The 26928-nt window shown below is 38.2% G+C and overlaps 3 protein-coding genes across 3 annotated transcripts; 2 read left to right on the top strand and 1 right to left on the bottom strand.

Moving 5' to 3' along the window:
• Window positions 1-1329: 1329 nt before the first annotated feature.
• On the bottom strand, window positions 1330-2069 carry LOC138039750 (uncharacterized). Its single transcript, XM_068885600.1, has 2 exons — window positions 1911-2069; window positions 1330-1794 (listed from the first exon to the last, which is right to left on the bottom strand). Exons 1-2 carry the CDS (start codon window positions 2067-2069, stop codon window positions 1330-1332), a joined length of 624 nt encoding a protein of 207 aa, XP_068741701.1.
• An 8680-nt stretch (window positions 2070-10749) lies between these two features.
• Window positions 10750-25772, top strand: LOC138039749 (microfibril-associated glycoprotein 4-like). Its single transcript, XM_068885599.1, has 6 exons — window positions 10750-11008; window positions 11088-11234; window positions 11553-11675; window positions 19138-19260; window positions 24479-24856; window positions 25507-25772. The coding sequence occupies exons 1-6, from the start codon at window positions 10750-10752 to the stop codon at window positions 25770-25772; spliced, it is 1296 nt and encodes a 431-aa protein (XP_068741700.1).
• LOC138041692 (ryncolin-1-like) lies at window positions 11699-15885 on the top strand. The gene is made up of 3 exons (XM_068887436.1): window positions 11699-11713; window positions 14608-14980; window positions 15623-15885. The coding sequence occupies exons 1-3, from the start codon at window positions 11699-11701 to the stop codon at window positions 15883-15885; spliced, it is 651 nt and encodes a 216-aa protein (XP_068743537.1).
• Window positions 25773-26928: the final 1156 nt, after the last annotated feature.

The raw sequence follows: 26928 nt of genomic DNA, 5'->3' as shown, positions 1-26928 counted from the left end.
GTTAAAGCAAAGTACTGTAACACATTTTTGGATAGAAATTGACCCTTACATATACTATACTCACTTCATAAGAGTTTTTGTAAGTTTTTGATTGTGAATCATTCAGTAGAAATATTAACAAATGTAATAAAATACTGAGATCTTCCAGAAACTGGGAAAATGAGCAATAAATGCAGGCCATGTTTAGCTTTTGAAAAAAAGCATGCATAGAGCAACTGGATCAATACTGGATCGGATGTCGCAATGCTTCCTAGAGGGGGGACAATAAAATGTTTGCCGCCATTTTGAATGCGGACAAGAGCCTGGAGGCGAATTTAGAAAACAAACATGGCGGGCCATGTCTCCACCTTTGAATCTCCCTTAATTGGTGAAAGGGTAAATTTCACTCTTTGGAATCTCTTCGTTTCGCTGGTTTCCTCACCTAGCGTTGTGACACTTAATAGCTCTGAGGGACCTTGCAGGTCAAGGGCCTCTGCAATGTTCTTTCGTATATACGAACGATGACTCCCTGAATCTAGTAAAACACGGACTGTCATTTCTTGACCCTTAACAATTAACCTGGCCAATGCTGTCTCTAGGAGTGTTTCTCTCATAGGTAATGCAGCCTTAATTGAAGCCAATCCACTTAAACTAGTGTTGCTTAGGTGCCGAGGTGTAGCAACACACTGCTGCCCATGCAATAACCATTGATGTCAGTGACCACAATTTGCTTCAGAGTACTTGGGATGGAGACAAATTCTGGAGAAGTGCTTGTGGTTCCTACGTTTTACAATTGAAATACAGTTTTTTTCTCTTGCACTAGTTTCCATCTGCCATCAAGTGATTTTTCATTAAACACTAAGCAATTTTGTGAGTCATGATCTGCCTTGCAGAAATTACAATTTGGCTGTGTTGGAGGGTGTGTTTCACCAAGTAGTACAGGCAGGATACATTTCATTCTCACCACCCACTTTGCGAAATGAAGACTTTCTTCGGTTTTCTTTACCTTTATCAGAACTGTGATTGTCTGGAGTGATGTTCACATTTGAACCTCTTTCTCCTGTTTCTTTGGACACAACTTGTAGGTTAAGAAATTTAAAGAACAATTCAAGGGCTATTTCATCTTCTTGAGTGTCTGCAAGTTTCAACTCCCATTTTTTAATAACTGAGGTGGTAACTTGGTCTCAAAATGGGGAAACAAAATACATCCATGGCTCATTGGATCTTCTCCAAGAGCGTCCAAAGCTCTAGTTCTGTTCATAAAGGTATCACAGAGATCTCTGAGGGAGGATGCATTAACAACAGACTTAGCATCCATCTTGATGACAGATTTCACTAGAAATGAGATGATCATATGTTTTCAACAGTTGCTTCATAATTTGCTCCATTTGCTTCAAATCCGTCTATTGCTTTCAAGGCATTTCCAGTTAGCACCGAGCGTAGATAAGTAAACTTCTGAACATTTGGTAAATCAACATTGTCATGCACTGCAGCTTCAAACTGATCCCAAACGTTTTGAAATTTCAACACATTGCCATTATACTTTGGCAACTCAATTCTCGGTAATTTCAGATTTGAGGATATACGACTGGCAATGTATGCAATATCCTTCGAGGAGTGATCTCCCAATCGCATCGCATCGCAATCTTTATTTAGGAATTCATGAGCAGCATCCATAGCTTTATCCACTTCACTCAGGATTTTTCCCCATCTTCGGAGTTCCTCCTCTATCACATCCTCTGCAACAAGCGCGATTAATTCATTTCTCAGTTGAAGATAATTCTCACGGTACACAGTTAGCATTTCAATTCTCAACTGTATTTTGATTTTGTTGCTTGCATTTTGACTTAGATACAAATATCCTGAATCAACGCATCCATATCCAATTGCAAGGCTCTGGCTTAATTAATTTTACGTCTACTCGAACTAACCTCCTGAATTTCAACTTCACTTTTCACTTGAAGAGGTTCCTTCGAAGCCTCGGCGAGATTTCCAGTAGTCGACAATCCCTTTTTTCCAAGCATTTCACGAATTTGATCGACTGTGAGTTGAGATAAGGTTTCCATTTTGCTCGAGGAACCGGTGGCCATCCTAACGCAACTGATGACCTTGCGAAGAATTACAAATTTACTGCTGAGATGTCTCCTTGAATCCGGCTGTGAAGGACCATGTTAGGATTTACGACGAGACACTGAAGCGTAACACAACTTTAATCCACTGGACTCGGCTACACACCGATTTACAAAGGGAATGTATACGAGTGAAATGCTGCGACGTACAAAACCTTCGATAACAAGAGTGGGAACAACAAAAGAAAGTCACATGACACTCTAAGTCCTACACACTAGGGTGGGGTTAGTATAACTATTCATAGGTCTAGTCTCTCAGGCATCTTTATCAGTACGGGTTGTAACACCGAAGGCGAAACTTTATTACTGGGTTGCCGTATGGCAATCCCAGTCGGAAAATGGGTAGATTTCCGGTCTTTTTTTTTTTTTTTTTTATTTTCCGTGTCGGTAAAAGTCTTGCCTATCACTCCCCTGGTAAGTGGTGTCTTTGTGCATAGAGCCTTCTGCGCTTATTTTCTTACGATCGAGAGGGTAGTAGAACTGCGGAAAGTTCTCTGGTGGACACAGTAGAATCATTAACTTAGCCTGCAATGGCGTCGAAAGTCATGTAACGCGAATGGCGTTTTAGTGGATCCTTAAACAGAATATACCCTTATGGAGCTCAATAATGGAAAGTCAGTTGGATAAACTAGGCAGGCGGTGAAAAACCAACACCTGGAATCTCAAAAGCGACGAGTAATTGAAATCGACAACAATCTATCGCCCGTCGAGCCGAAATCAAAGTGAGCTGTATTTACATGGTAATTTGACACGATTGACTTTCTTGTCTTCACGCACGCAATGAAATAGGAAAAGGTTTTCGTCTCTAAGAGCAAATATGTTGTTTGTTTCAATAAACTTTTCGGTGGAAAAGGATGCTCTGGTATTTTCTGCCTTTGTGAATTATAATAGCATGTTGTGTATTTAAGGTTCTAGCTTAAGGGTGAAATGGGAGATGGGAGAAGTTTTTTATTATTGGTCTGTAAGCTGGAAGTGTTCACATGCCTGTTGGAAGCGTGCTTGAGTTTCAACAAAATGAGCCCCAAAATCAGTGAAAAATTGTGACGTAGGTGAATGATAAAGTAGCTGCTATTTCCAAAATGATGGAATTACCTGGTGATAAATAACGTCGTACGCATCTTGGAGAGTAAATTTTGACTTTGCATAAACAAGAGTTGGGCGATTGTGATCTTTGTTTTGACTTCGCTCATTTCATTGTCAAACTTTATAACACTTGACAGAAAAAGAAACTTACAAAAACCCGGATACTTCACTGTTTGGCGAGTAAACATGCCGCGGTAACTTAATCACGGCGCCCGCTGAATGCCGACATGTCACTTTCGATTTTGCGATTTATTTGAACGTAGCAAAAATCTCCCAAAATGTTTGTCGCTGATCGTAACTTTTTATATTCCATATTCACGGTTCAAAATCAATGTTGTTTTCATGTCGTAAATATTTTATTCTCGATCGACCGTCCCGGAAACTTCCTTCTGCTCTTTCTAAAAACTGTGTATCAATAGTTATTTGCTTTTGCATCAATATTTGTTTTGCATAAAGCAAGCTAACAAAATCTGTACCTTGCTGAGTTCGCATTTGTTAGCGTTAATAGTATTTTCGGTCAGATGCTTCTGTTTTAGGAGGGGTTTATTGTTTTGGTCTCCCATCCAAACACTAACCCCGCCCGAAAGGGATAACTTCAGTGAATTTTAGTATTACAAAGCTGTCAGATGCTCAGAGGGCACACTTGTGGTGAAAAGAAGTTGTGAGGGAACTTGAAAATTATCAACATGTCAGCCCAGAAGCCAATGTTTCTCGCTTCTCTTTTATTTGTTATTCTTCGGAGACTGGAATGCTGTATTTCAATACCACACAATTCAGTGCCTTCTGATTTTCTGTAACACGTACCACAGGCAACCCAGTGTATGCTTCACGGAAGCATCTCGTCTCTACTATAAGCACATTTCTTGTCGTTTTATGTATAAATCAATTTCGTTAGTTCCCAGTCCATTCGTTTGTATTTTTGAATTTAAATTTATATGTAACTGAATAATAATCACTTCTGATGATGTCTGTTGTAACATACGAAACGTTAACTTTATAAAATTGAGTTATACAGTTCAAGCAAATGTTTGCATTTGATGTTTGTATTGTATTCTTACTGACTCCATAGGTTGTTTGTAACAGCGAGATTGACCCATATATAGGTTGCAAATACTTAAATTACTTTTGGTAAGAGTCTTTATATTAATATCTGCGAGGGGAAACAAACTGACGGATATTAAAAGAATTATTTGAACTGCGACATTTATTCGGAACTCATTCCAAATGTGGGTAAGTGACTTTGAACAAATTGTTATACTGGCTCCATCACACTCTTTTGGTCCCTTTATAAAATGCTAAAAGATTTGTCTACGTCATTATTAATCATTAAAAAAAGAGAACAACAATAAAAGCAAGGTGACACACGCTAACACCAACCCGGTGTGGCCAACACATCACGCATGCGCACAACCATTTCACCCGGTCAATGGTTGCTAATTGACCGGGTGAAATGGTTGTGCGTAGGTGTGATGTGTTGGCCACACCGGGTTGGTGTTAGCGTGTGTCACCTTGCTTTTATTGATGAAAAAAAGAGAGATTACTAAACACTGTTGTTGCCAATGCCATATAACTGGAAGCGCTTAATTCGGCTGGAAATGCTCGGTCGACGGTATTTCGGACTAATATTGCAGACATTAAAAAAAACTCAAACTATGTTCGAAGTATAATAGATCATTTTGTTAATCATATGTTATTCATCCTGTTATTGGTCATCAGAGCCTTGCAAGATTGTAAATTAGACAAAGTTGAAGGTCTTGAATGTCTCTGTTTTTGAGGACATTAAGAATCAATTTCAGTAGCCAGACAGCATCTAGACGTTTTAAATACTTTTATGAGATCGACATGATGTACACGCCTAGTATTTTAATTATAAATGCCTTTTTATGTATACGAATCAATTTTGGGCCACTGCGTAAGTTGAATTTGGAAAATAAATTCTCGTGCGTGCATGGTCTAGAGAATATGCATAAAATATTAGCTGGATATTATCTTCCGGTTTAAATCGACCGGCTAGAGTTTCCACCATCAATAAGGAAATTTAACTTCAAAAACTCTTTAACAATTCATGAGCGGAAGAGCCAATCAGGTCACCGAAAAAAAAAAGCCACGTCATCAAAATTTACCGTGCAGCGCGCCTTACTGTGGCCACCCGACAGACTCTCACGTTACAATTACGTGTAAATACGACAACCCAACAACCCATGCAACGGTCTTCAATTTACAACTGTGCCAGGCGGTGTGCGTCACGACCCTCAAGGTTCATGGCTAGAAATGTGAATGTAGCTCATTTCAATCCAGACACGGTCTCGTACACATCTCCTGGGAGTTTTTACAGTGAGAGTAAACATGGGAATCAAAACACTGCGTAACATGAGGAGCTTCACTTGGGTCAGGAATGTGGGTCCCCGCTGTTTAGGTAAAAAAACAAATTACCAAAATCTCAGTGGGAGTTGTAACAAGACTCACACTAAAAAGGCACAGCGAGAGACAAAGGGAGAGAGAGGTGTTAATGTCGACGCATTTGTTAGGCCGACTTCGTCATAAAGTTTTAATGACGACAAATATCTCAAATTACTTTAAATTATTATATGGCTTGTGTCTGTAGCCGATATAACACGCGCTCTGATTTGCTAATTGTGACTGAATTGTAGGGCATTATTCTCCCGTAATGCCCACGGGCCGATTACTGGCTTGCAAAAACAAAGCAAAAGGTAATTAAAAAGCAATATAATAAAGTACTTACTAACCAAGCTGGCTCGAGCCGTACAGAGGAATATTGGCGCTCGGTCCGTACTGCGCATGCCACGACCTCGGGCAAATAAAACAAAACCCTAGTACGGCCCTCGCGCTCGGTTAGTAAGAAGTTATTAATTTTGAGTGACGTGTCAAAATGTGCAGAGGCACAATAAATCAATCTGAAATATTTTCTAAAACACGGTTTACAACGGCCAGCATCATGCAATTAAAAAATGGAAAATTATTTCTTTATTCTCTTCATTTCAAATTAATTTAAACACAGGCAAATTATATTTTAACTTTCAGGCTACCGAGATGCAACTTGTTTTGCCCGGCATACACTTTTCTCAACAGCAACGGTGAATTGGTTCTATTCTGATTTTAAAGCAATCCATTTTTAAGTTTTATACTTATCGAACTCGATAACTGAGGAATAAAACTCAACAGCTATTACACCTTCGAACATCTGCTTCCCTAATTCTCCGGTTAAGCAATCCATTTTACACTTATAGAACTCGATAACTGAGGAATAAAATAAAACGGCTATTACAACTTCGAACATCTGCTGCCCTAATTCTCCGGTTAAACATGAAACGTTAGTGATCTATTGGTATATTTGTTAATTTAAACACAGGCAAATTAGTTTGTCAGTTAACGTTCAGGCTACCGACATGCAACTTGTTTTGCCTGGCACACACTTTTCTCAACAGCAACGGTGAATTGGTTCTTTTCTGATTTTAAAGCAATCCATTTTTAAGTTTTACACTTATAGAACTCGATAACTGAGGAATAAAACAAAACGGCTATTACAACTTCGAACATCTGCTGCCCTAATTCTCCGGTTAAACATGAAACGTTAGTGATCTATTGGTATATTTGTTAATTTAAACACAGGCAAATTAGTTTGTCAGTTAACGTTCAGGCTACCGACATGCAACTTGTTTTGCCTGGCACACACTTTTCTCAACAGCAACGGTGAATTGGTTCTTTACTGATTTTAAAGCAATCCATTCTTAAGTTTTACACTTATAGAACTCGATAACTGTTAGCTTGTTCGAAAGAGCTTTCAAAATGGTGAAGAAAAACGTTTACTTTATTGTGATAGCACTCTTGGTAGCCGAGCTATTCAAGATTTTGATTTATGCAAATTAGATGGCTTCTGACGTCACATAGTGGCCACAAAATTATGTAAAATCACAAAACATGGAAGATCTTTGCAAATACTAAGTCTGCAGGGTTGAAATTTTGCAGAGTTGATGTGGTACCAAAACTACACATTGTAATAGTGATTATGATGTCACCATAGCAACATACTCGTTACCAGACCTCTACCTTTCCGATATCAAAACTGCCTTCTTTGTTGCTTCATAGTCGAACAGACTTCCTTGTGAATAACTCGGCAACCAAGAGAGCTACCACAATAAAATAAATGCCGTTCTTCATCATTTTAAAAGCTCTTTCGAACAAGTAAATACAAAATTTTGTGTCATATGCACTTTACGTCCAAAACAATTCGACCATTAGAAGTGTTTGATGGACTTTCACTGCCCGGCAAAGAAAAGGGGACGCGAACATCGGGCAAGGTGAGAAATCTTCATCATCTGTCGTGTCAGTTTTATTTTCTTTGACGAGTTTATTTCAGACATCGACTGCATATAAATCTTTAATCAGGGAACGAGAGAAACAGATCGAGAGAGCCGAACAGCTACGGCGCATTGGGGATTTAACCGGAGCAAGGAAAGCACTGGCTGCGGCCGCAGAAATAAACCATGATCACGTCTGTGTGTTCATTGAAGTGAGTTTTACAGTAAGAAGAGTTTGGATTTTATTATCTACATCACCTCTTTAAAATCCTGTTAAATGTTGGATAGACCTTCAACTGTGGTACTTTAAAATATGGTATATCAGAGGTCTATCGGTTACGTGTTGCTCCATATGAGGCAGATGCCCAAATATCATACCTCGTGAAGAACGGTTACACCGATATTGTGATTTCCGAAGATTCTGATCCTCTAGCATACAAATGCCAAACGGTATGTTGGATAAGTCACGTTGTTTTTTCCAAATGCCAGAGTATCTTGCCCTCGATACATGACAGCAGTACACCCCTAGGGTCATAAGGCATAATCCCTTTTTCTATTACACTAGGTCCAACTGAATTATACATATATATTTTTTAATCATTCTCTATTTAAGACTGAAATGCATACATTTAGTCATTTCCACGTGAAGCAGTTCTAGGCAGCATTTTAAAAAAAGCTTCAGAAGTTGTATATGTGCACCAATAAAGCTTAGAATTGAATACTTTCAAAATTATAATTTATTCAACATGTCATTTGCCTGCCCTTCTTTTCTCATTTGTTCGCAGGTTAAGGTTAGATGACTGCCCTTGAAGTCCTCCGCTGAAATAGTTAATGTTGAGGTCCTCTTCTGCTTCTTCCAATGTTTTATACTTTTGACGAAGGTGCGAGTTGACCTGATGTCGACATGCATTCCCTGTAACAAAAAAGTATATACACATCTGGCTCAGTTCCGGTGCAAATGAATATACGGGCAAATCAAATATCATGTGTTCTATTATTCTTATCACAAGTCAATAATTGGTATGCACAGATTCTTCAAAATACCAGTACCACATCACTAACATAGAGAGCAACACTTTTTGTTTTCGCCACTGACATATTTTAGGAAATTTAATATCCAAGATAATTATATTTGAAAGATGATGTAATGGAAACTCTCTTATACTTTTATGGGAAAACATACCTCGTGGAAGGCCAGTTTCCAATGTCTGGCTAAACAGCCTGGCTTGGAATAACACCACTCTGACTAGCAAATATACATTGAGGCCTATAAATAATTTTTAAACTACAATCAGGAAAGGAATATTATACCAGATCTTCTTGGCATTCCAGCTGAGCAGGCTAGAGCTTCAGCACACTTTGACCAGAATTTTGGTTTTTTGCAAGAAGGCCATTTGAATCCGTCACATTCACGTGAAACGGGTGTAAAGAGAGCCACATACTCCACCAGTACAACTCTCTCTGCTTCTGACCAAGCTGCAGGCTGAGGCTGACGATTATCCCAAAAAAAATAAATAAAGGCTTATCAACAAAAAATTAAAGGAAAACCTAAACACAACACCTCACCTTGGAAACCTGCTAGCTGCCAGTTCTTAGATATTACCTGCCAGTCGCCTTTTCTCTGCTTGCTAGATAACATTATAATTTTATATATGTGAATACACACCAGCTCCAGTCAAGTCGAGTCAATTTTGAAATTTCAATGCTTGTAATTATAAAAAAACAAAATTAATGGGGAAAAAGAAAGGAAACTGTTTCAGATATTATGTCGATTGTGTAGAATTTGGGAAACTTAAATAGTTCGTAGAACTAACCGAGTAGGTGAAATACAAGTAAAAGGAATATGAAAGGATTGACAAAATAGCTGTTTAGAAAAAAAGTAAGCTGATTACTTCATAAACTAAAATAGTAGTCATTAAATATAATCATAAAACCTTAGGAATTAATAACACTATTATAGTCATCAATAATAGAATATAAAAGATTGTTTCCATGCAAGCAACAACAAATCGTTTTTGGTAGATGGAGTACTCATCATAATTTCTCCCATAAAGGATTTGAAGATTTCTGAAGATTTGCATATACAAATAGCTTAATGCATTCGAATAACAAAGATCATCACAAACAAGGTTACATTTCCCAAATATATCATAAAATTCAAACTTCTTTACCTTTTCTGGTTTAAAATTGAACAAACTTTTCCTGGATTTGGCGTTATTCTCTTCGCGCCGGCTCCCAGTTCGGTTTACTTTCTCAGTTCGCTTCCCTGGAGTAGTGCCACTTGGCTGTGATGATCTCTTCATACCAAAACACTTTCAACGCCTTGTAACGACAAAAACCAGCAGGGGTAGACCCGGGTAGACCCCAAAGCTTACACAGAGAAAGGGTTGAAGTTACCAAATGACCACAATAATCCGTTGATCTCGCTAACGGTAACCAGCAGTAGGTCCAAGAAGAACGGCTAAATTGACACTGAAATCACAACGCGCTGTGCAGTCATGGAAGACGAGTCGAAAAGCAATGATAAATAATACTTTTTCACGGTTATTATCGAGTTCTTTTCAAATGCGGGAATGAAAAATACCGGATAATGTTATCCATAAAGGAAACAGTTATAGAATGATACTAGCGCACTAAAACCAGCAATGCATATTTAAGAACTACCAATCATTAGTTAAGCAATACAGGACTTTTCCATGTTTGCATAGCCTCATCTAAACGTTCGGGGAAGTTGGGAGAATTCGAGACAGTTATGCAAAGCCGAGACGCAGTCGAGGATTTGCATAACCGTTGAGAATTCTCCCCTCTCCCGAGCGTTTAGATGTAAACACGGAAAAAGTCCTCTATTGCTTTTATAAAATATTTCTCAAAAATGATTCGACCAATGAAGGAAATTGCTGTTTTTTCATTTTACTTCTTGATTGAAACAGAGCTAGATTTTCTTGATACACGCTCATATTTCCTACCAGCCAATCAAATCGCGCGTCTGACAACACATAACCAATCAAAATTCGTGTGATGTCACAGCCGTGTTTACATACTCTGATCTAAACACAGTTATTGACCAACGAGAGTGCGCGTACTAAAGTAATTATTTTATAAAAAAAAAAGATCTAGTTTATAGGTCTGCATTATAATTCTCGTTTTATTTGTCTGGGAAACGCTTTACAGCTCTTATGGCAAAGGAAATGAAAACGCGCTTGATTTTTGTTGCTATTTGTTAAATTGTCGGTAAAACTATGTCTCAACAATGTCCTGCATTTGAATTGGAGGTGTCCATTGTGGGATGGATGTTGCAAGGACACGTCTCTCAAACAATGGTGGCCAATATCGGACTTTATTGCCTTTCAGCCTGCCTCAAAGATGATCGTTGCCAAAGCTTCAACTTCGTGATCTCTCTCCATATCTGCGAATTCAGTGATCGCACCAAGGAAGCCAGACCTGAGGATTTTATTCCTAATGCAGACAGATATTATTTCAGAAAATACATGAATAGAGGTAAGTGGAATTTAACCAGGTTTGTTTCATGGAAAAGACTGCTATAACAAAGATATTAATACTAGTTTCTCAATTTCAGCTCCACTAGGTTCCATCTCTGAACTAGCAGCCGAATCCTGCAAGGAAATTAAGATGAGTGAAGGAAGATCACCCAACGGCAAATACTGGATGTCTTCAATAATACCGGGGATTCCAGTTCTTGCATTTTGTGATATGAAAACCGAAGGTAAGAATAACTTCAAACTTCTTTCATCTTGATCTCTGTCTCCTTCTTCATCTTTATCCCCACGTCAGGGTTCATCTCCATCTTGAGCTCCACCTTCATTTTCACCTAAGATCTACATGCTAATCCTCATCCAATTCCTTATTAGAATTCCAGGTTCCCCTCATCTTTCTTCATCCTTATCTCCCTCACCTTTTTAACTCTTCTATTGAGCTCATCCATATTCCTTTTTCTTGTGCAGCCTCTTAAAAGTTTAGCTGTCTCCTTCTCCACCATTTTCTATTCTGTCACGTTTTCCTGTTCCTTTCTGTTGTAACGTAGATGTTGATGAATGCACTGCTTCCTTACCTGTATGTCATGTAAATGCCATATGCAACAACACTATTGGTTCCTACCGTTGCTCTTGCAAGCCCGGATACGCTGGGGACGGAAAAACTTGCAGAGGTACGTAATTTAAAGTCCACCAGATGCAGTTAAAACAAGTAATTTCGAAAATATACAGTAAGGGCCCCAGTCAATAAACACAATGTAAGGTACAAAATACACTTTTCGTGGCTTCGTCAGCACAACATCTAATCGGGGTTAGAATATTCTTTAGCTCTTTCAATTCACATTTTAGATGCTTTAATCATTGTTGATTATTATGCCTGTTACAGGGAATTAACATAGCCTTGTAAGTTGTTTGTAGCTGCCGTATACAACAAGCCCTAACCCTAAATCTTAAAAAAAGTGTTGGATCTGACTGGGCAACCTTGGCAACAGCCTCTCCCTAAGGCCTATTTGCGCGCCTTTTATTGTGCCCATAGGGATCAAAACAGGCCTTATAATACTCATTAATAATTCATGATGGGAAAACAAAATAAATGTTTTATTAATCAATATCTGTATCTCTGATACAGCTTTCTCTTCATTTACATAAAGCTTTCTTTCAATTTTCACGGTTAAAATGTCTTGAATCACCAAAATTACCTAGTGTAGATTAACACTTAAATGCTGACATTTCATAAGCACAATACAATATTCGCGCCAGTATTTTATCGGATATAGAATGTCTCGCCTTCGGCTCGGCATTAGGGACTTTAAGATACTCCGACTACAGACTACGGACTACCGTTGGACGCTTGTTCCCCAAGTCTAGAGCACTGGATCGAGTACGGGGCTGATGGCGTGAAAATACGAAGTTAAGTTGGCCGACAACTTAACTAAACAGACTACGTGCTACGGTCAAAGCAGCAGTGCTAGCCCTTACAAGCAAAATTGAGCTGAGGAAATCCGAAATAAATTATTCGACTTTTGGCTTCACAAGAACAGCCTATTACATGATTAGTAAAGCAGGAAGAGTTTGCTTAAAAGCACGCAATTTCCACCGGCTGATCGAGCGAGAGGAGTTCAGGGGATCATCAAAATCTAAGCAAAATATTTCCTCAAACCGAATGTCGAGACCGAGAGCAATCCCTGAATGCGTACTGGCTAAATTACTGAGGTAGTAAATAAAGTGACACTACTGAATCTATTCACTTGACAGAATTAAGCGAAAATGTAATGGTTTCCACCATTTGCCCTTTGACACTCTTTCATTCAAAATCGAGACTGCCAAAACTCTTCGAGATTATCCTGCCGAAAACGTTGCTCGAAACGAAAATCATACTAATACAAATGCTTATTGATTAAAAAATGAAATGAAAACTATAATTATCTTTATTTTGATACAATAATTTGGTTTTTGATCTACCTTTTGTTTCCCACCGTCGTCGCCTTTGTTGACTACGCAAACTTGCATGACTACTCGCCACGGTGGCTCAAGGGAAAACCCAGTGTCTCGTCCCAGTCCCAAACACCTCCCGTCCGTAGTCCGTAGTCGGCGTATCTTTAAGTCCCTATTGTATATCCGATACAATACGGTCGCTTATATTATTTAGTACATAAAAAGCTCGCTCATCATTTTACTCTCATGAAGACAAACATAACGTTGCCGGAAAATTTAGTTTTTATACTTTTTTAGTAAGATCCAACACTTTCTTAAGATTTTAATCATGAACACTGACCGCCCAAACAGTGTATAAAAAATATTTACTTGTTTGGATTTTCTAGGGGAACTTCACATCTGCAGAAATTCTAGATTTTTTTTTTTTTTTTTTTTTTTTGCATGCCGTCTTCATCACCAAGGTTGACGGGTTTGCCTTTCACTATTACAGCGCATGAATTGTGTTATCGGCTGTCTTCCCGAAGCGACCCAACCTCGCGTTAAGATGAGAGACCCTGGGAACGAGGTTGGAAGCGACCAGACTTTCCTTCCTTTAAATGCCAAACAACTGTGCCACCTTTAGGAGAATAAAAGTCAAGTCCCGATTAATTAATATTTTGTTGCGCATGGAAATTCATTCTGAAAAATTGAGCACCGGTGATGTTACAGAGTGTTGTAGGGTTAAAAATTTTGTTGTAACCTTTTAGCACGCAAACTGCATATTTGTCCGCGATGTTTTCAGGTTCAGTTCGGGTTTCAAGTTTCTCGTTGATTTTAGGTACCCAGGGATTCTTTATAATTATGATATCCTTTAATGCAAGACTCGATTTCAAACGAATCGGTGCACACAGAATCCATTTCCCCTTGTTGAAACTGTATCTATCTATCAGTCGCATCTCAACAACACAAACTAAGAAACTATTTGCATATATAAACTCTATATTTTTCGCGCAATGTTAATTAACTGCTTTACTATTACTCATGCATGACGCTGCTCGATCAATCACATCATTACTAACTCTGCGATTAAGTTGGTCGTGGGTCGAACTTCAATCAATTGTCGAGATGTCGTTTTTTACCACTGTATTTGCTTTTAGTTTGTCCTCTTTCCGTTCTCCGTCCACCAAAGTCTTGTAAGTCAGGAAATACTGTTGCCAATCTTTCGACAGCTACTCGGTATTGTAACAACTTGTACTTTTACGCTAGAAACATCAAAATGAAGAAGGAACTCATTCAAATTCAAAAATGAAGAAGCAACTCATTCGAATACAAAGTGAGGCAATGACAATGAGGCGCTAACAAGACGGTTAGGTGAGGCTATAAGAATCAGCTGTCCTCGAAAATGTGCTTTACTGCATTACGTAAACACCAATGCGCGAAAGAATTGTAACAATTGACGATGATTTTGCCTCTAGTTGAGGAAATCACGAACCTGCGGAAGAGGAGGAGAGAAAACAATTTGGTTCTCAATCGTTTTCAGCCCTCAATCGATAAGTTAAGTTAACTGCCAAAAATCCTGTTCGAGTTTTATTGTAAACAATAACGCTTAAAGAAATAACAATTACCACGTTGGTGGAGAGATTTCTTTTCTTAACTTTCAATTCCTTCTTAATTATTCAAACAGTCCCGAAGAACTGTGCTGAGTTGTACAAATATGGAGAAAGGATCAGTGATGTTTACACAATCTACCCTGATGGTTCAGGTGCGTTTGATGTCTTTTGTGACGAGAAAACAGCCGGTGGTGGATGGACAGTGTTCCAAAAGAGACTGGACGGGTCGGTTGATTTTTACCGCGATTGGTCTGACTACACACAAGGCTTTGGTAACCTGAATGGCGAGTTTTGGCTGGGACTGGACAAGATCTATCGTCTGACCAAGCTGGTGAAGAGTGAGCTTCGAGTTGATTTGGAAGACACTAAAGGCAAAACTGCCTATGCTGCCTATGACAAGTTTGCAGTGACCAGCGAGAAGGCCAAATACCAGTTGAGCCTTGGAACTTACTGGGGTTTGTAATTTTAAACACCTGTCTATCACAATTAATATTGTACAATATACATGGCAATATCGATTCCATTATTATAAAGAGAGACAACAAGAGCAGTGAATTCTATGCTTATTGACACTCCTCTCTTTAATGTTCTCCCGTTTTTACGGTCTACTTTTTAGTTCATTTTTGCGCTTGTGTAAAATAACCAGTGTTACATTCAAGGCAGTCTTGAAAGCAACACTGAGAAAAATCCGGGCTAAAAAGGAAATTCACGACGACTTAATTACTGCGCTAAACTTTCTGCTCTGACAGTGAAATGTCAAACCATCAAGGAACTGGCCGATTTAGAACACGACTTACCAGTAATATCGTAATATATATGACGATTTTTCAGTACTGGTACAGAGAACAGTTAAAAGTACAGCAATTCTGTATATTCTCTCGGACTCTTCAAACCTCTGTTACATTCAACCACTCTCGCATTCCATTTCGTTCTGACTTCTTGAGTTCAACTTCTTAAAAAGGAACTTATTTAAGTTTAAGGGGGAATTTCTAGAATCAAGTGATTCTGTGTAGAAAATACCTCCTATTAAGAGCTGTGAGAAGGAGATTGGTTATCCGTAGTTACATGTACTGTTACAATACTCCAAATGTTTTCAGGAACTGCTGGTGATTCCTTATGTTACCACGGTGGTGCTCCCTTTTCTACCAAGGACAGCGATAACGATTCTTCGTATGGAAACTGTGCGGTGTCTTATAAAGGTGCTTGGTGGTATATGGATTGCCACCGCTCAAATCTCAACGGTCTTTATCACCATGGCAGTCACTCTTCATTTGGTCATGGAGTCAACTGGTACGCCTGGAAAGGATATCACTATTCCGTTAGAAAAGCTGAAATGAAGATCAGACCAATTGGTTGTTAAAAGATTGATACACCAGTCTCTGATTCAAATACATGGGAAGCCACCGGAAAGTTTGTGATCCAGTTTTTTTGACAGAAATAAAAGTGACCAAAAAGTTGCCATTGTTTAGGATATCTCAGTTTTAATCCCGAAAATAATCCCCTCTGAAAAAGAAGCCGCTAAGGCTTAATCAAAATTCTTCTTAGCTGGGATTGGCTCAACTCAATCATCATCTCAGTTTCTCTTTTCACTCCCGTCCAGATAATGAACCCTTAATTAAATCCTTAACTTACCTCAGATCTCGCCGAAAAAAATCAAACTTCTCCGGCATCAATAACGCTCAAACCCCGGCGATGGACCCACATATAGGTTGTAAATACTTAAATTATTTTTATAAGTGTCTTTATATTAATATCTGTGAGGGGAAACAAACTGGCGGATATTAAAACATGATTTGAACTGTGGCATTTCCAAATGTGGGGAAAGGACTTTGAACAAATTGTTAAACTGGCTCCGTCACACTCTTTTGGTCCCTTTTTAAAATTCTAAAAGATTTGTCTACATCAATATGATCATTAAAAAAAAGAGACTTTACTAAAGGCTGTTGTTGCGAATGCCATATAACTGCAAGCGCTTATTTCTGGATATGCCCGGTCGCCGGTTTTTCGGACTAATATTTCAAGTATTAAATCCCATTCTATGATCGAAGTATAATAGATCAGTTTGTTAATCATTTATTATTCATTCTGTTATTGGTCACCAGAGCCTTTCAAAATTGTAAACTAGAGAAAGTTAAACGTCTTGACTGCCTCTGTTTGTGAGGACAGAGCGGCATCCCAATATCAGCGAGACAGCATCTAAGCGTTGTAAATACTTTTATGCGATCGACATGATGTACCTGCCTAGCATTTTAATGCTTTTTTATGTATACATATGAATGCCTTTACGAATCAATTTTGGGCCACTGCATAAGTTGAATTTGGGAAATAAATTCTCGTACGTGCCTGGTCTACAGAATATGCATAAAATATTAGCTGGATATTATCTTCCGGTTTAAATCGACCGGCTAGAGTTTCCACCAAAAATAAGTAAGGTTAACTTCAAAAGAAAGAGCCAATAAGGTCAACGAAAAAAACGCCACGTCGTCAAACTTTACAGTGCAACGCGCCTTACCGTGGCCACCCAACAGACTCTCACATTTGACAATTACGTGTAAATACGTCAACCCAACAATCCATTCAAGTGTGCAAACTTTGCAAGAAGGCGTGACTGTCAATCAAATTCACACATCCTGATTGGAGGACGATTTGTACTCAAGATTGTTAGGTGGCTAGGGTAAGGTGCGTCGCACTGTAAAAAGTGATAAACATATCCTCATTAGAATTCTCTATATATAAAGGATACCAACGAGGATTAGCTTGTTTTTCTTGTAGGCTAATGTTCTCCTCTCACGACTTGAACAACGAGAGCCACGCTATTTGTGGAATGATTTGAAGCCGTTCAATAAACTCGCAGGTCGTGTTTTATCGGATCTAAAATCACTTGGCTTCGCCTCAAGGTTAAAAGCCCGATAAAACACTCTGGGCCGTTTATCAAACAGTTCATATCCTATTTCAAATAATGGACACAACTGATCTTCGACCTAAAGTTGCAAATGAGAACTATTCAAGAGATTCCCTATCCTATCTTTAAGAACTAATTCTTTGTGTATTGCAATTCAATATCTTCTCTGGCTGTGCAGTCATGGAATACGAGTCGAAAAGCAATGATACCTTTTTAAGGTTACTATCGAGTTCTTTTTAAATGCGGGAATGAAAAATACCGGATAATGTTATCCATAAAGGAAACAGTTACGGAATGATACTTGCGCACGAAAACCAGTAATGCATGTTGAGAAATACTAATCATTAGTTAAGCAATAGAGGACTTTTTCCGTGTTTACATAGCCCCATCTAAACGCTCGGGGAAGTTGGAAGAATTCGAGGCGGTTATGCAAAGCCGAGACGCAGTCGAGGATTTACATAACTGTTGAGAATTCTCCCATCTCCCCTTAGCGTTTAGATGTAAACACAGAAATAGACCTCTATCTTCTCAAAAATAATTCGACAAATGAAGGAAAAATGCAGTTTTTTTTTTCATTTTACTTCTTGATTGAAACAGATCTAGATTTTCTTGATACAAGCTCATATTTCCTACCAGCCAATCAAATCGCTCATATTTCCAACACATAGCCAATCAAAATTCGTGTGATGTCACAGCCGTGTTTACATACTCTCATCTAAACACAGCTATTGACCAACGAGAGTGCGAGTACTATCGTAATTATTTTATTTAAGAAAAGATCTAATTTATAGGTTTGCATTTTAATTCTCGGTTTAGTTGTCTGGGAAACGCTTTACAGCTGTTCTCGCAAAGGAAATGAAAACGCTCTTGTTTTTTGTTGCTACTATTTGTCAAATTGTCGGTAAAACTATGCCTCAACAATGTCCTGCATTTGAATCAGAGGTTTCCATCTTTGGATGGATGTTGCAAGGACACGTCTATCACACAATGGTGGGCAATATCGGACTTCATTGCCTTTCGGCCTGCCTCAAAGATGATCGTTGCCAAAGCTTCAACTTTGTGATCTCTCTTCACATCTGCGAATTCAGTGATCGCACCAAGGAGGCCAGACCTGAGGATTTATTCCTAATGCAGACAGATATTATTTCAGAAAATACATGAATAGAGGTAAGTGGAATTTAACCAGGTTTGTTTCATGGAAAAGACTGCTATAACAAAGATATTAATACTAGTTTCTCAATTTCAGCTCCACTAGGCTCCATCTCTGAACTAGCAGCCGAATCCTGCAAGGAAATTAAGATGAGTGAAGGAAGATCACCCAACGGCAAATACTGGATGTCTTCAATAATACCAGGGATTCCAGTACTTGCATTTTGCGATATGAAAACCGAAGGTAAGAATAACTTCAAACTTCTTTCATCTTGATCTCTGTCTCCTTCTTCATCTTTATTCCCACGTCAGGGTTCATCTCCATCTTGAGCTCCACCTTCATTTTCACCTAAGATCTACATGCTAATCCTCATCCAATTCCTTATTAGAATTCCAGGTTCCCCTCATCTTTCTTCATCCTTATCTCCCTCACCTTTTTAACTCTTCTATTGAGCTCATCCATATTCCTTTTTCTTGTGCAGCCTCTTAAAAGTTTAGCTGTCTCCTTCTCCACCATTTTCTATTCTGTCACGTTTTCCTGTTCCTTCTGTTGTAACGTAGATGTTGATGAATGCACTGCTTCCTTACCTGTATGTCATGTAAATGCCATATGCAACAACACTATTGGTTCCTACCGTTGCTCTTGCAAGCCCGGATACGCTGGGGACGGAAAAACTTGCAGAGGTACGTAATTTAAAGTCCACCAGATGCAGTTAAAACAAGTAATTTCGAAAATATACAGTAAGGGCCCCAGTCAATAAACACAATGTAAGGTACAAAATACACTTTTCGTGGCTTCGTCAGCACAACATCTAATCGGGGTTAGAATATCCTTTAGCTCTTTCAATTCACATTTTAGATGCTTTAATCATTGTTGATTATTATGCCTGTTACAGGGAATTAACATAGCCTTGTTTGTAGCTGCCGTATACAACAAGCCCTAACCCTAAATCTTAAAAAAAGTGTTGGATCTGACTGGGCAACCTTGGCAACAGCCTCTCCCTAAGGCCTATTTGCGCGCCTTTTATTGTGCCCATAGGGATCAAAACATGCCTTATAAAACTCATTAATAATTCATGATGGGAAAACAAAAGAAATGTTTTATTAATCAATATCTGTAATTCTGATACAGCTTTCTTTTATTTACAGAAATCTTTCTTTCAATTTTCACGGTTAAAATGTCTTGAATCACCAAAATTACCTAGTGTAGATTAACATTTAAATGTTGACATTTCATAAGCACAATACAATATTCGCACCAGTATTGTATCGGATATAGAATGTCTCGCCTTCGGCTCGGCATTGTATATCCGATACAATACGGTCGCTCATATTATTTAGTACATAAAAACCTCTTTTAATTATTCATCTCGTCGTTTTACTCTGATAAAGACAAACATAACGTTGCCGGAAAATTTAGTTTTTATACTTTTTTAGTAAGATCCAACACTTTCTTAAGATTTTAATCATGAACACTGACCGCCCAAACCGTGTATACAAAATATTTACTTGTTCGGATTTTCTAGGGGAACTTCACGTCTGTAGAAATTCGAGATTTTTTTTTTTTTTTTTTTTTTGCATGCCGTCTTCATCACCAAGGTTGACGGGTTTGCCTTTCACTATTGCAGCGCATGAATTGTTTTATCGGCTGTCTTCCCGAAGCGACCAGACTTTCCTTCCTTTAAATGCCAAACAACTTTGCCACCTTTAATAGAATAAAAGTCAAAGTCCGGATTAATTAAAATTTTGTTGTGCATGGAAATTCATTCTGAAAAAATTGAGTACCGGTGATGTTACAGAGTGTTGTAGGGTTAAAAATTTCGTTGTAACCTTTTAGCACGCAAACTGCATATTTGTCCGCGATGTTTTCAGGTTCAGTTCGGGTTTCAAGTTTCTCGTTGATTTTAGGTACCCAGGGATTCTTTATAATCATTATATCCTCGATTTCAAACGAATCGGTGCACACAGAATCCATTTTCCTTCGTTGAAACTGTGTGTATGACAAGCTTGATTTGAAATGTGATTCTATAAATAAACTGATGTAAATCTATAGCTGTCAAAACCAGTCTTGAGATCACCTCGGTTGATTCAGAAGCGTCAAATGGCTGAGATCTCTAGTTATGTCTAAACGAAAGGTTTCTTGTCAATCCTTCTCAAGCAAATATGAGGCATTGAAAAAGGTTGAAGATGGAATAGATAAAAGGGGTGTTGCTTCCTATTATAGTATTCCGCAAAACACTCTTTCCACCTGGCTAAAAAAAAAGATAAGATCATAGAAGAAATTGGAAGCTCAGAACCAGGAATCACGACAACCTGGACAAAACCATATATATAAGTGGTTTATTCAAATGCGAGAGGAAGGCTGCCCATGAGTAGCCCAATACCCAAAGAAAAGACAGTTAAATATGCAGAAGAACTCGGTATAGACAATTTGAATGCATCTAATGGCTGCTTTGACAGGGGTAAAAATAGACACGGCATTGTTTTTAAACTTGTTTGCGGAGAAGCGAAATCTCCCACATCCGGAATGACCGCCTCCCGGGAGGAAACCACTTTTCCAACAACTCTTTGGAACTACGCGCTGCGAAACCTTTACCATGCCCATGAATTCGGGTTATTTTACAAAGCTTTGCATGATAAATCCTTGCAGTTGCAGTCAGAAAAGTACGTGGGTGGCAAGCACAACAAGGTGCGTGTAATTAAACTCCTGCACAGCTTGAAATTCGCACTTAATTTAAAGATTCACTACAGAAAGAAAATATAGAAAAAAATAATAATAAATTTAATTTAAAAAAAAAAAAAAAGAAAGATACTCAAAACTAAACGCCAAAAAAACGCAATTGAAATAAACTGCTTACAAGATCTGTACGGCAACTCCTGGTACGTACAAAAGGAAATACAATACTTTTGTACGAAACACTGATGCCTAATGAAGCGACGAAAAACTGAACAAAGGGAATCACATATTATTAGGTAACAAAACTCAAGTACATTGAATAGACTCGAAAACGAAGCAAATACCGACTAATTACTGCATGCGGAATTTAGGCAAATTTACAAATATCTCACAAACGCGATGAACTACAAGGTACAACCGTTAAGCGACGACAAAAGACAGCAAATTACATAGAACCAAAAAATTGTAATTGTAGCAAAACTTGTAGGGAAATATATAGTGAAATGAAAAACTTGATTTCTCGTGGCTATAGGGTCTATAGTGCGTTTGACAGACCTGGCAGCCGGAAATGCCGAAGGTAAAAAACTGCCCATGTTTTTTATTGGCAAGTCTGTCAAACCCAGATATTTTTCCATGTCGCTATAGGGCGCAAAAAAAGAGTTGGATGAATAGTGGATTGTTTGAGAAATGGGTCCGAGAACAATATCGGAAATTTGAGCGTGAAGGTAGAAAAGTTGCCATCAAAATCGACAACTGCGCAGCCCAGCCAATCATTTTGAATTTAAAAGCTATCAATTTAGTTTGTCTATCGCCAAATACTACATCGAAGACACAGCCAATGGAGGCTAATGGATTCGGGAGTTATTCGGTCAACTAAGGCGTATTATCGAGCAGTGATAACTGCGAGCATCGCTACAGCCTTTCGCCAATAACCCGCACTTCAAGAACACAGTGTTGACCTGAATGAATTACAAAAAGGTCTCTTTTGAAACACTTCGGCCAAGAATGGGTCTTCCTGAGGTATTTTTGTATTTCACCAGAAAATAGTGAAAAATGTTGTGGAAATTTAAGGACGGTGCCTACTATTGTTACTGCGCATTCCTTCTGCGCATCTCAAGATACTTAGATATCCTATCGGTGATGCTCACTAATACAGGGATATTTTTGCGCGGTTTAAAATTATGCAGAGAAAGTAGATCTTAGTAAGTACTATTGGTATCCAAAAAGAAAATTTGGGACAACCATGCATTTTTCAGAGATAATTAAGCTTCAATTTGAGAAAGAATGCCATACATGGCTCTGTATTTTAAAGCATTTTACAAATATTGTTCTTGAAGTATCTTTGAAAAATGCGTGGTTACCCCCAATTTTCTTTTTCGATTTCAATTCCTGAATAGTCATAAACCGGGGCAAAAATATCTTTAATTAGTAGGCACCGTCCTTAACATTAATCATTCTCTGATGTTAAAGGTTTTTTTTTTTTTTTAAACGTCAGTAAGAGTTTTTCAGTCGCATCTCAACAACACAAACTAAGAAACTATTTGCATATATAAACTCGAAAATTTTCGCGCAATGTTAATTAACGGCTTTACTACGCTCCCGAACATGCTGCCAACGCAGTGGTAGCCATGGAAGCGTGTATCAACGACATAAGGAAGTGGATGCTGGCTGATCGTTTGAAGATAAATGATGACAAAACGGAATTTTTAGTTATTGGGACTAGGCAGCAACTGGCGAAAGTCAACATTGATTCGATCAATGTGGGAACGGTGGAAGTCTCCTCGTCTTCTGAAGTCAAGAACCTCGGATGCTGGCTCGATAATCAGCTCAAACTAAACAGCCACATCAATCGCCTATGCAAATCTGCCTTCTTTCACATGTATAACATAAGAAAAATTAGGAAATTCCTCAGTCGTGAAACCACGCAGATCCTGGTCAATGCCCTTGTCACGAGTCGCTTGGACTATTGTAACAGTATACTATATGGTCTACCAGCCACCGAACTTTACAAACTCCAACGGGTACAAAATTCAGCAGCAAGACTTATTTGTAACGTAGGGCGTTTCGATCACATTTCCCCCTCCCTTAAAATGTTACATTGGTTACCCATTAAATTTCGCATTCAGTTTAAGATGCACCAGCGTATTTAATTGAATTGATCACCCTTAGGACTCAGTGTACATATAATCTTAGATCTACTAATGAGCTTCTTCTTCAGCCTCCTCGAGTAAAAACTCTAAAGACATTAGGTGATCGTAGCTTTGTAGCGGCTGCACCAGCTTTATGGAACAAATTACCACGTGCAGTCCGCCATTCTCAAAACGTACAAACATTCAAGAAAGCCCTTAAGACTCATTTATTTCGGAAAGCTTATAATTTACAGAATATTTGATCAAGTATGAATTTATAGTTGATATTATGCAATTTTATAGTTGGGATATTAATTAGCTTTAGATTTTTCCATTTTTCATGTAACTGATTTGATTGTAAATAGTAGAATTCTAGTTTTTGTCATTGTAAAGCGCACGAGAGCAATTTCTCATGTATCATGCGCTATAGAAGCAATAAAATTATTATTATTATTTATTATTATTACGCTGCTTGATCAATCGCATCATTACTAACTCTGCGATTAAGTTGGTCGTGGGCTGAACTTCAATCAGTTGGCGAGATGTCGTTTTTTACCACTGTGTTTTGCTTTGAGTTAGTGCTCCTTCCGTTCTCCGTCCACCCAAGTCTTGTAAGTCGGGAAATACTGTTGCCAATCTTTCGACAGCTACTCGGTATTGTAGCAACTTGTACTTTTACGCTAGACTATGAAAAATGAGGACGCAACTCATTTAAATATAAAGTGATATCGAAACAATGAAGCGCTAACGAGACCGTTAATTGAGCCTATAAGAATCAGCCCTCGAAAATGTACTTTACTGCATTAAGTGAACACCAATGCGCGAAAAATTTGTAACAATTAACGATAATTTTGCCCCTAGTTGAGGAAATCACGAACCTGTGGAAGAGAAGGAGAGAAAAAAATTCGGTTCTCAATCGTTTTCGGCCCTCAATCGAAAAGTTAAGTTAACTGCCAAAGATCCTTAAAAAAAAAGAGGCCTTTTTCGGATTCTCGAGTTTTATTGTAAAGAATAACGCTTAAAGAAATAACAATTACCCCGTTGGTGGAGAGATTTCTTTTCTTAACTTTCAATTCCTTCTTAATTATTCAAACAGTCCTGAACTGTGCTGAGTTGTACAAATATGGAGAAAGGATCAGTGGTGTTTACACAATTGACCCTGATGGTTCAGGTGCGTTTGATGTGTTTTGTGACCAGAAAACAGCCGGTGGGGGATGGACAGTGTTCCAAAAGAGACTAGACGGGTCGGTTGATTTTTACCGCGATTGGTCTGACTACACACAAGGCTTTGGTAACCTGAATGGCGAGTTTTGGCTGGGACTGGACAAGATCTATCGTCTGACCAAGCTGGTGAAGAGTGAGCTTCGAGTTGATTTGGAAGACACTAAAGGCAAAACTGCCTATGCTGCCTATGCCATGTTTGCAGTGACCAGCGAGAAGGCCAAATACCAGTTGAGCCTTGGAACTTACTCGGGTATGTAATTTTAAACACCTGTCTATCACAATTAATATTGTACAATATACATGGCAATATCGATTCCATTATTATAAAAGAGAGACAACAAGAACAGTGAATTCTATGCGTATTGACACTCTTCTCTTTAATGTTCTCCCGTTTTTTACGGTCTACTTTTTAGTTCATTTTTGCGCTTGTGTAAAATAACCAGTGTTACATTCAAGACAGTCTTGAAAGCAACACTGAGAAAAATCCGGGCTAAAAAGGAAATTCACGACGACTTAATTACTGCGCTAAACTTTCTGCACTGACAGTGAAATGTCAAACCATCAAGGAACTGGCTGATTTAAAACACGACTAACTTCCCAGTAATATCTTAATATATATGACGATTTTTCAGTACTGGTTCAGAGAACAGTTAAAAGTACAGTAATTCTATATATTCTCCCGGACTCTTCAAACTTCTTTTACATTCAACCACTCTCGCATTCCATTTCGTTCTGACTTCTTCTGTCCAACTTCTTAAAAAGGAACTTATTTCAGTTGAATGGGGAATTTCTAGAATCAAGTGATTCTGTTTAGAAAATACCTCATATTAATAGCAGTGAGAAGGAGATTGGTTATTCGTAGTTACACATGTACTGTTACAATATTTCAAATGTTTTCAGGAACTGCTGGTGATTCGTTATCTCGACATCGTGGTGCTCCCTTTTCTACCAAGAACAGCGATAATGATTCTTCGCAGTATGGAAACTGCGCGGTGTTTTTTAAAGGTGCTTGGTGGTATGTGGATTGCCACGACTCAAATCTCAACGGTCTTTATCACCATGGCAATCACTCTTCATTTGCAGATGGTGTCAACTGGAAAGCCTGGAAAGGACACTACTATTCCGTTAAAAGAGCTGAAATGAAGATCAGACCAATTGGTTGCTAAAAGATTGATACACCTGATTCAAGTACATGTGAAGCTACCGGAAAGGTTGTGATCCAGTTTTTTGACAGAAATAAAAGTGGCCAAAAAGTTGCCATTGTCTAGGAAAACTCAGTTTTAATCCCAAAAATAATCCCCTCTGAAAGAGGAGGCGCTAAGGCTTAATCAAAATTCTTCTCAGCTGGGATTGGCTCAACTCAATCATATCTCAGTTTCTCTTTTCACTCCCGTCCAGATAATGAACCCTTAACTCCTAGTTTAAAACCATGAGTATTTTAGCTTTCTTCATCTTGCTTTTACTTCACAGACAATAATCATGATAAATTCGAAAGACACCAAAGAGAGCATTTTTCTGTGCTATCTTTGTCTTCTACTTATTATAAAAAAGTGTAATCAAGTGAAAGCTTCAACTCTATTTTTTCTTTCATTGTATAGAGAAGAAACTATTCCAAAAGGAAATCTCGCCATTCGGCAATCATTTTTTAGTTACAACAATCAACACTACAAGACTGACAAGACTGTGAAGGGTTATATGTACAGGTATTCACATTATTTCAAGTGCAGTGTGGAGCAAATGAGCATATGTAACTTTTTTCAAAGACCAACACAAAATTGAAGAAGTTTACAAGTGCGCATTTCTTCCAAATTACAGCTTGAAATCATGTAATAGACCTAATCGGCTAACTCGACGTTGTACCCAATTCAAACTCTTTGGGAATAAAACGTTTTGTTCCAGGTATTTCCATATCATTTAAATATGAAATTAAATGCTACATTATCATGCAAATACAATACTCAAAGAATCTTAGTCCCGGGAGATTTGAATTGGGTACAACATTGAGTTAGGCTATTAGGTCTATTAGTTATTGATAATTTGAATGAAAAAGTGTCTTATAGACCCTATGCAAAAATGGCTGCCTTTAAATTATTCTTTTGTTCATATTCAAAATAGCCCAACTAACCTCGTTCGGGATAACAAATTCTTTAGAATTTTGTCTCAAAAACGAGGTTAGTTGGGCTATTTTTAATATGAACAAAAGAATAATTTAAAGGCAGCCATTTTTGCATACTTTAGGGTCTATTCTAATCAAACTGAAGCATGCACACATGCAATCACGTAAAAATTGCACCATGTGATTGCCTATGTCGACTTTCTTTG

This window comes from Montipora capricornis, chromosome 3 (assembly GCF_036669925.1).
Source record: "Montipora capricornis isolate CH-2021 chromosome 3, ASM3666992v2, whole genome shotgun sequence".
Taxonomy (NCBI): domain Eukaryota; kingdom Metazoa; phylum Cnidaria; class Anthozoa; order Scleractinia; family Acroporidae; genus Montipora; species Montipora capricornis.
Note: the sequence above shows the minus strand (reverse complement) of the source record. Positions and strands in the feature narration are given on the sequence as shown.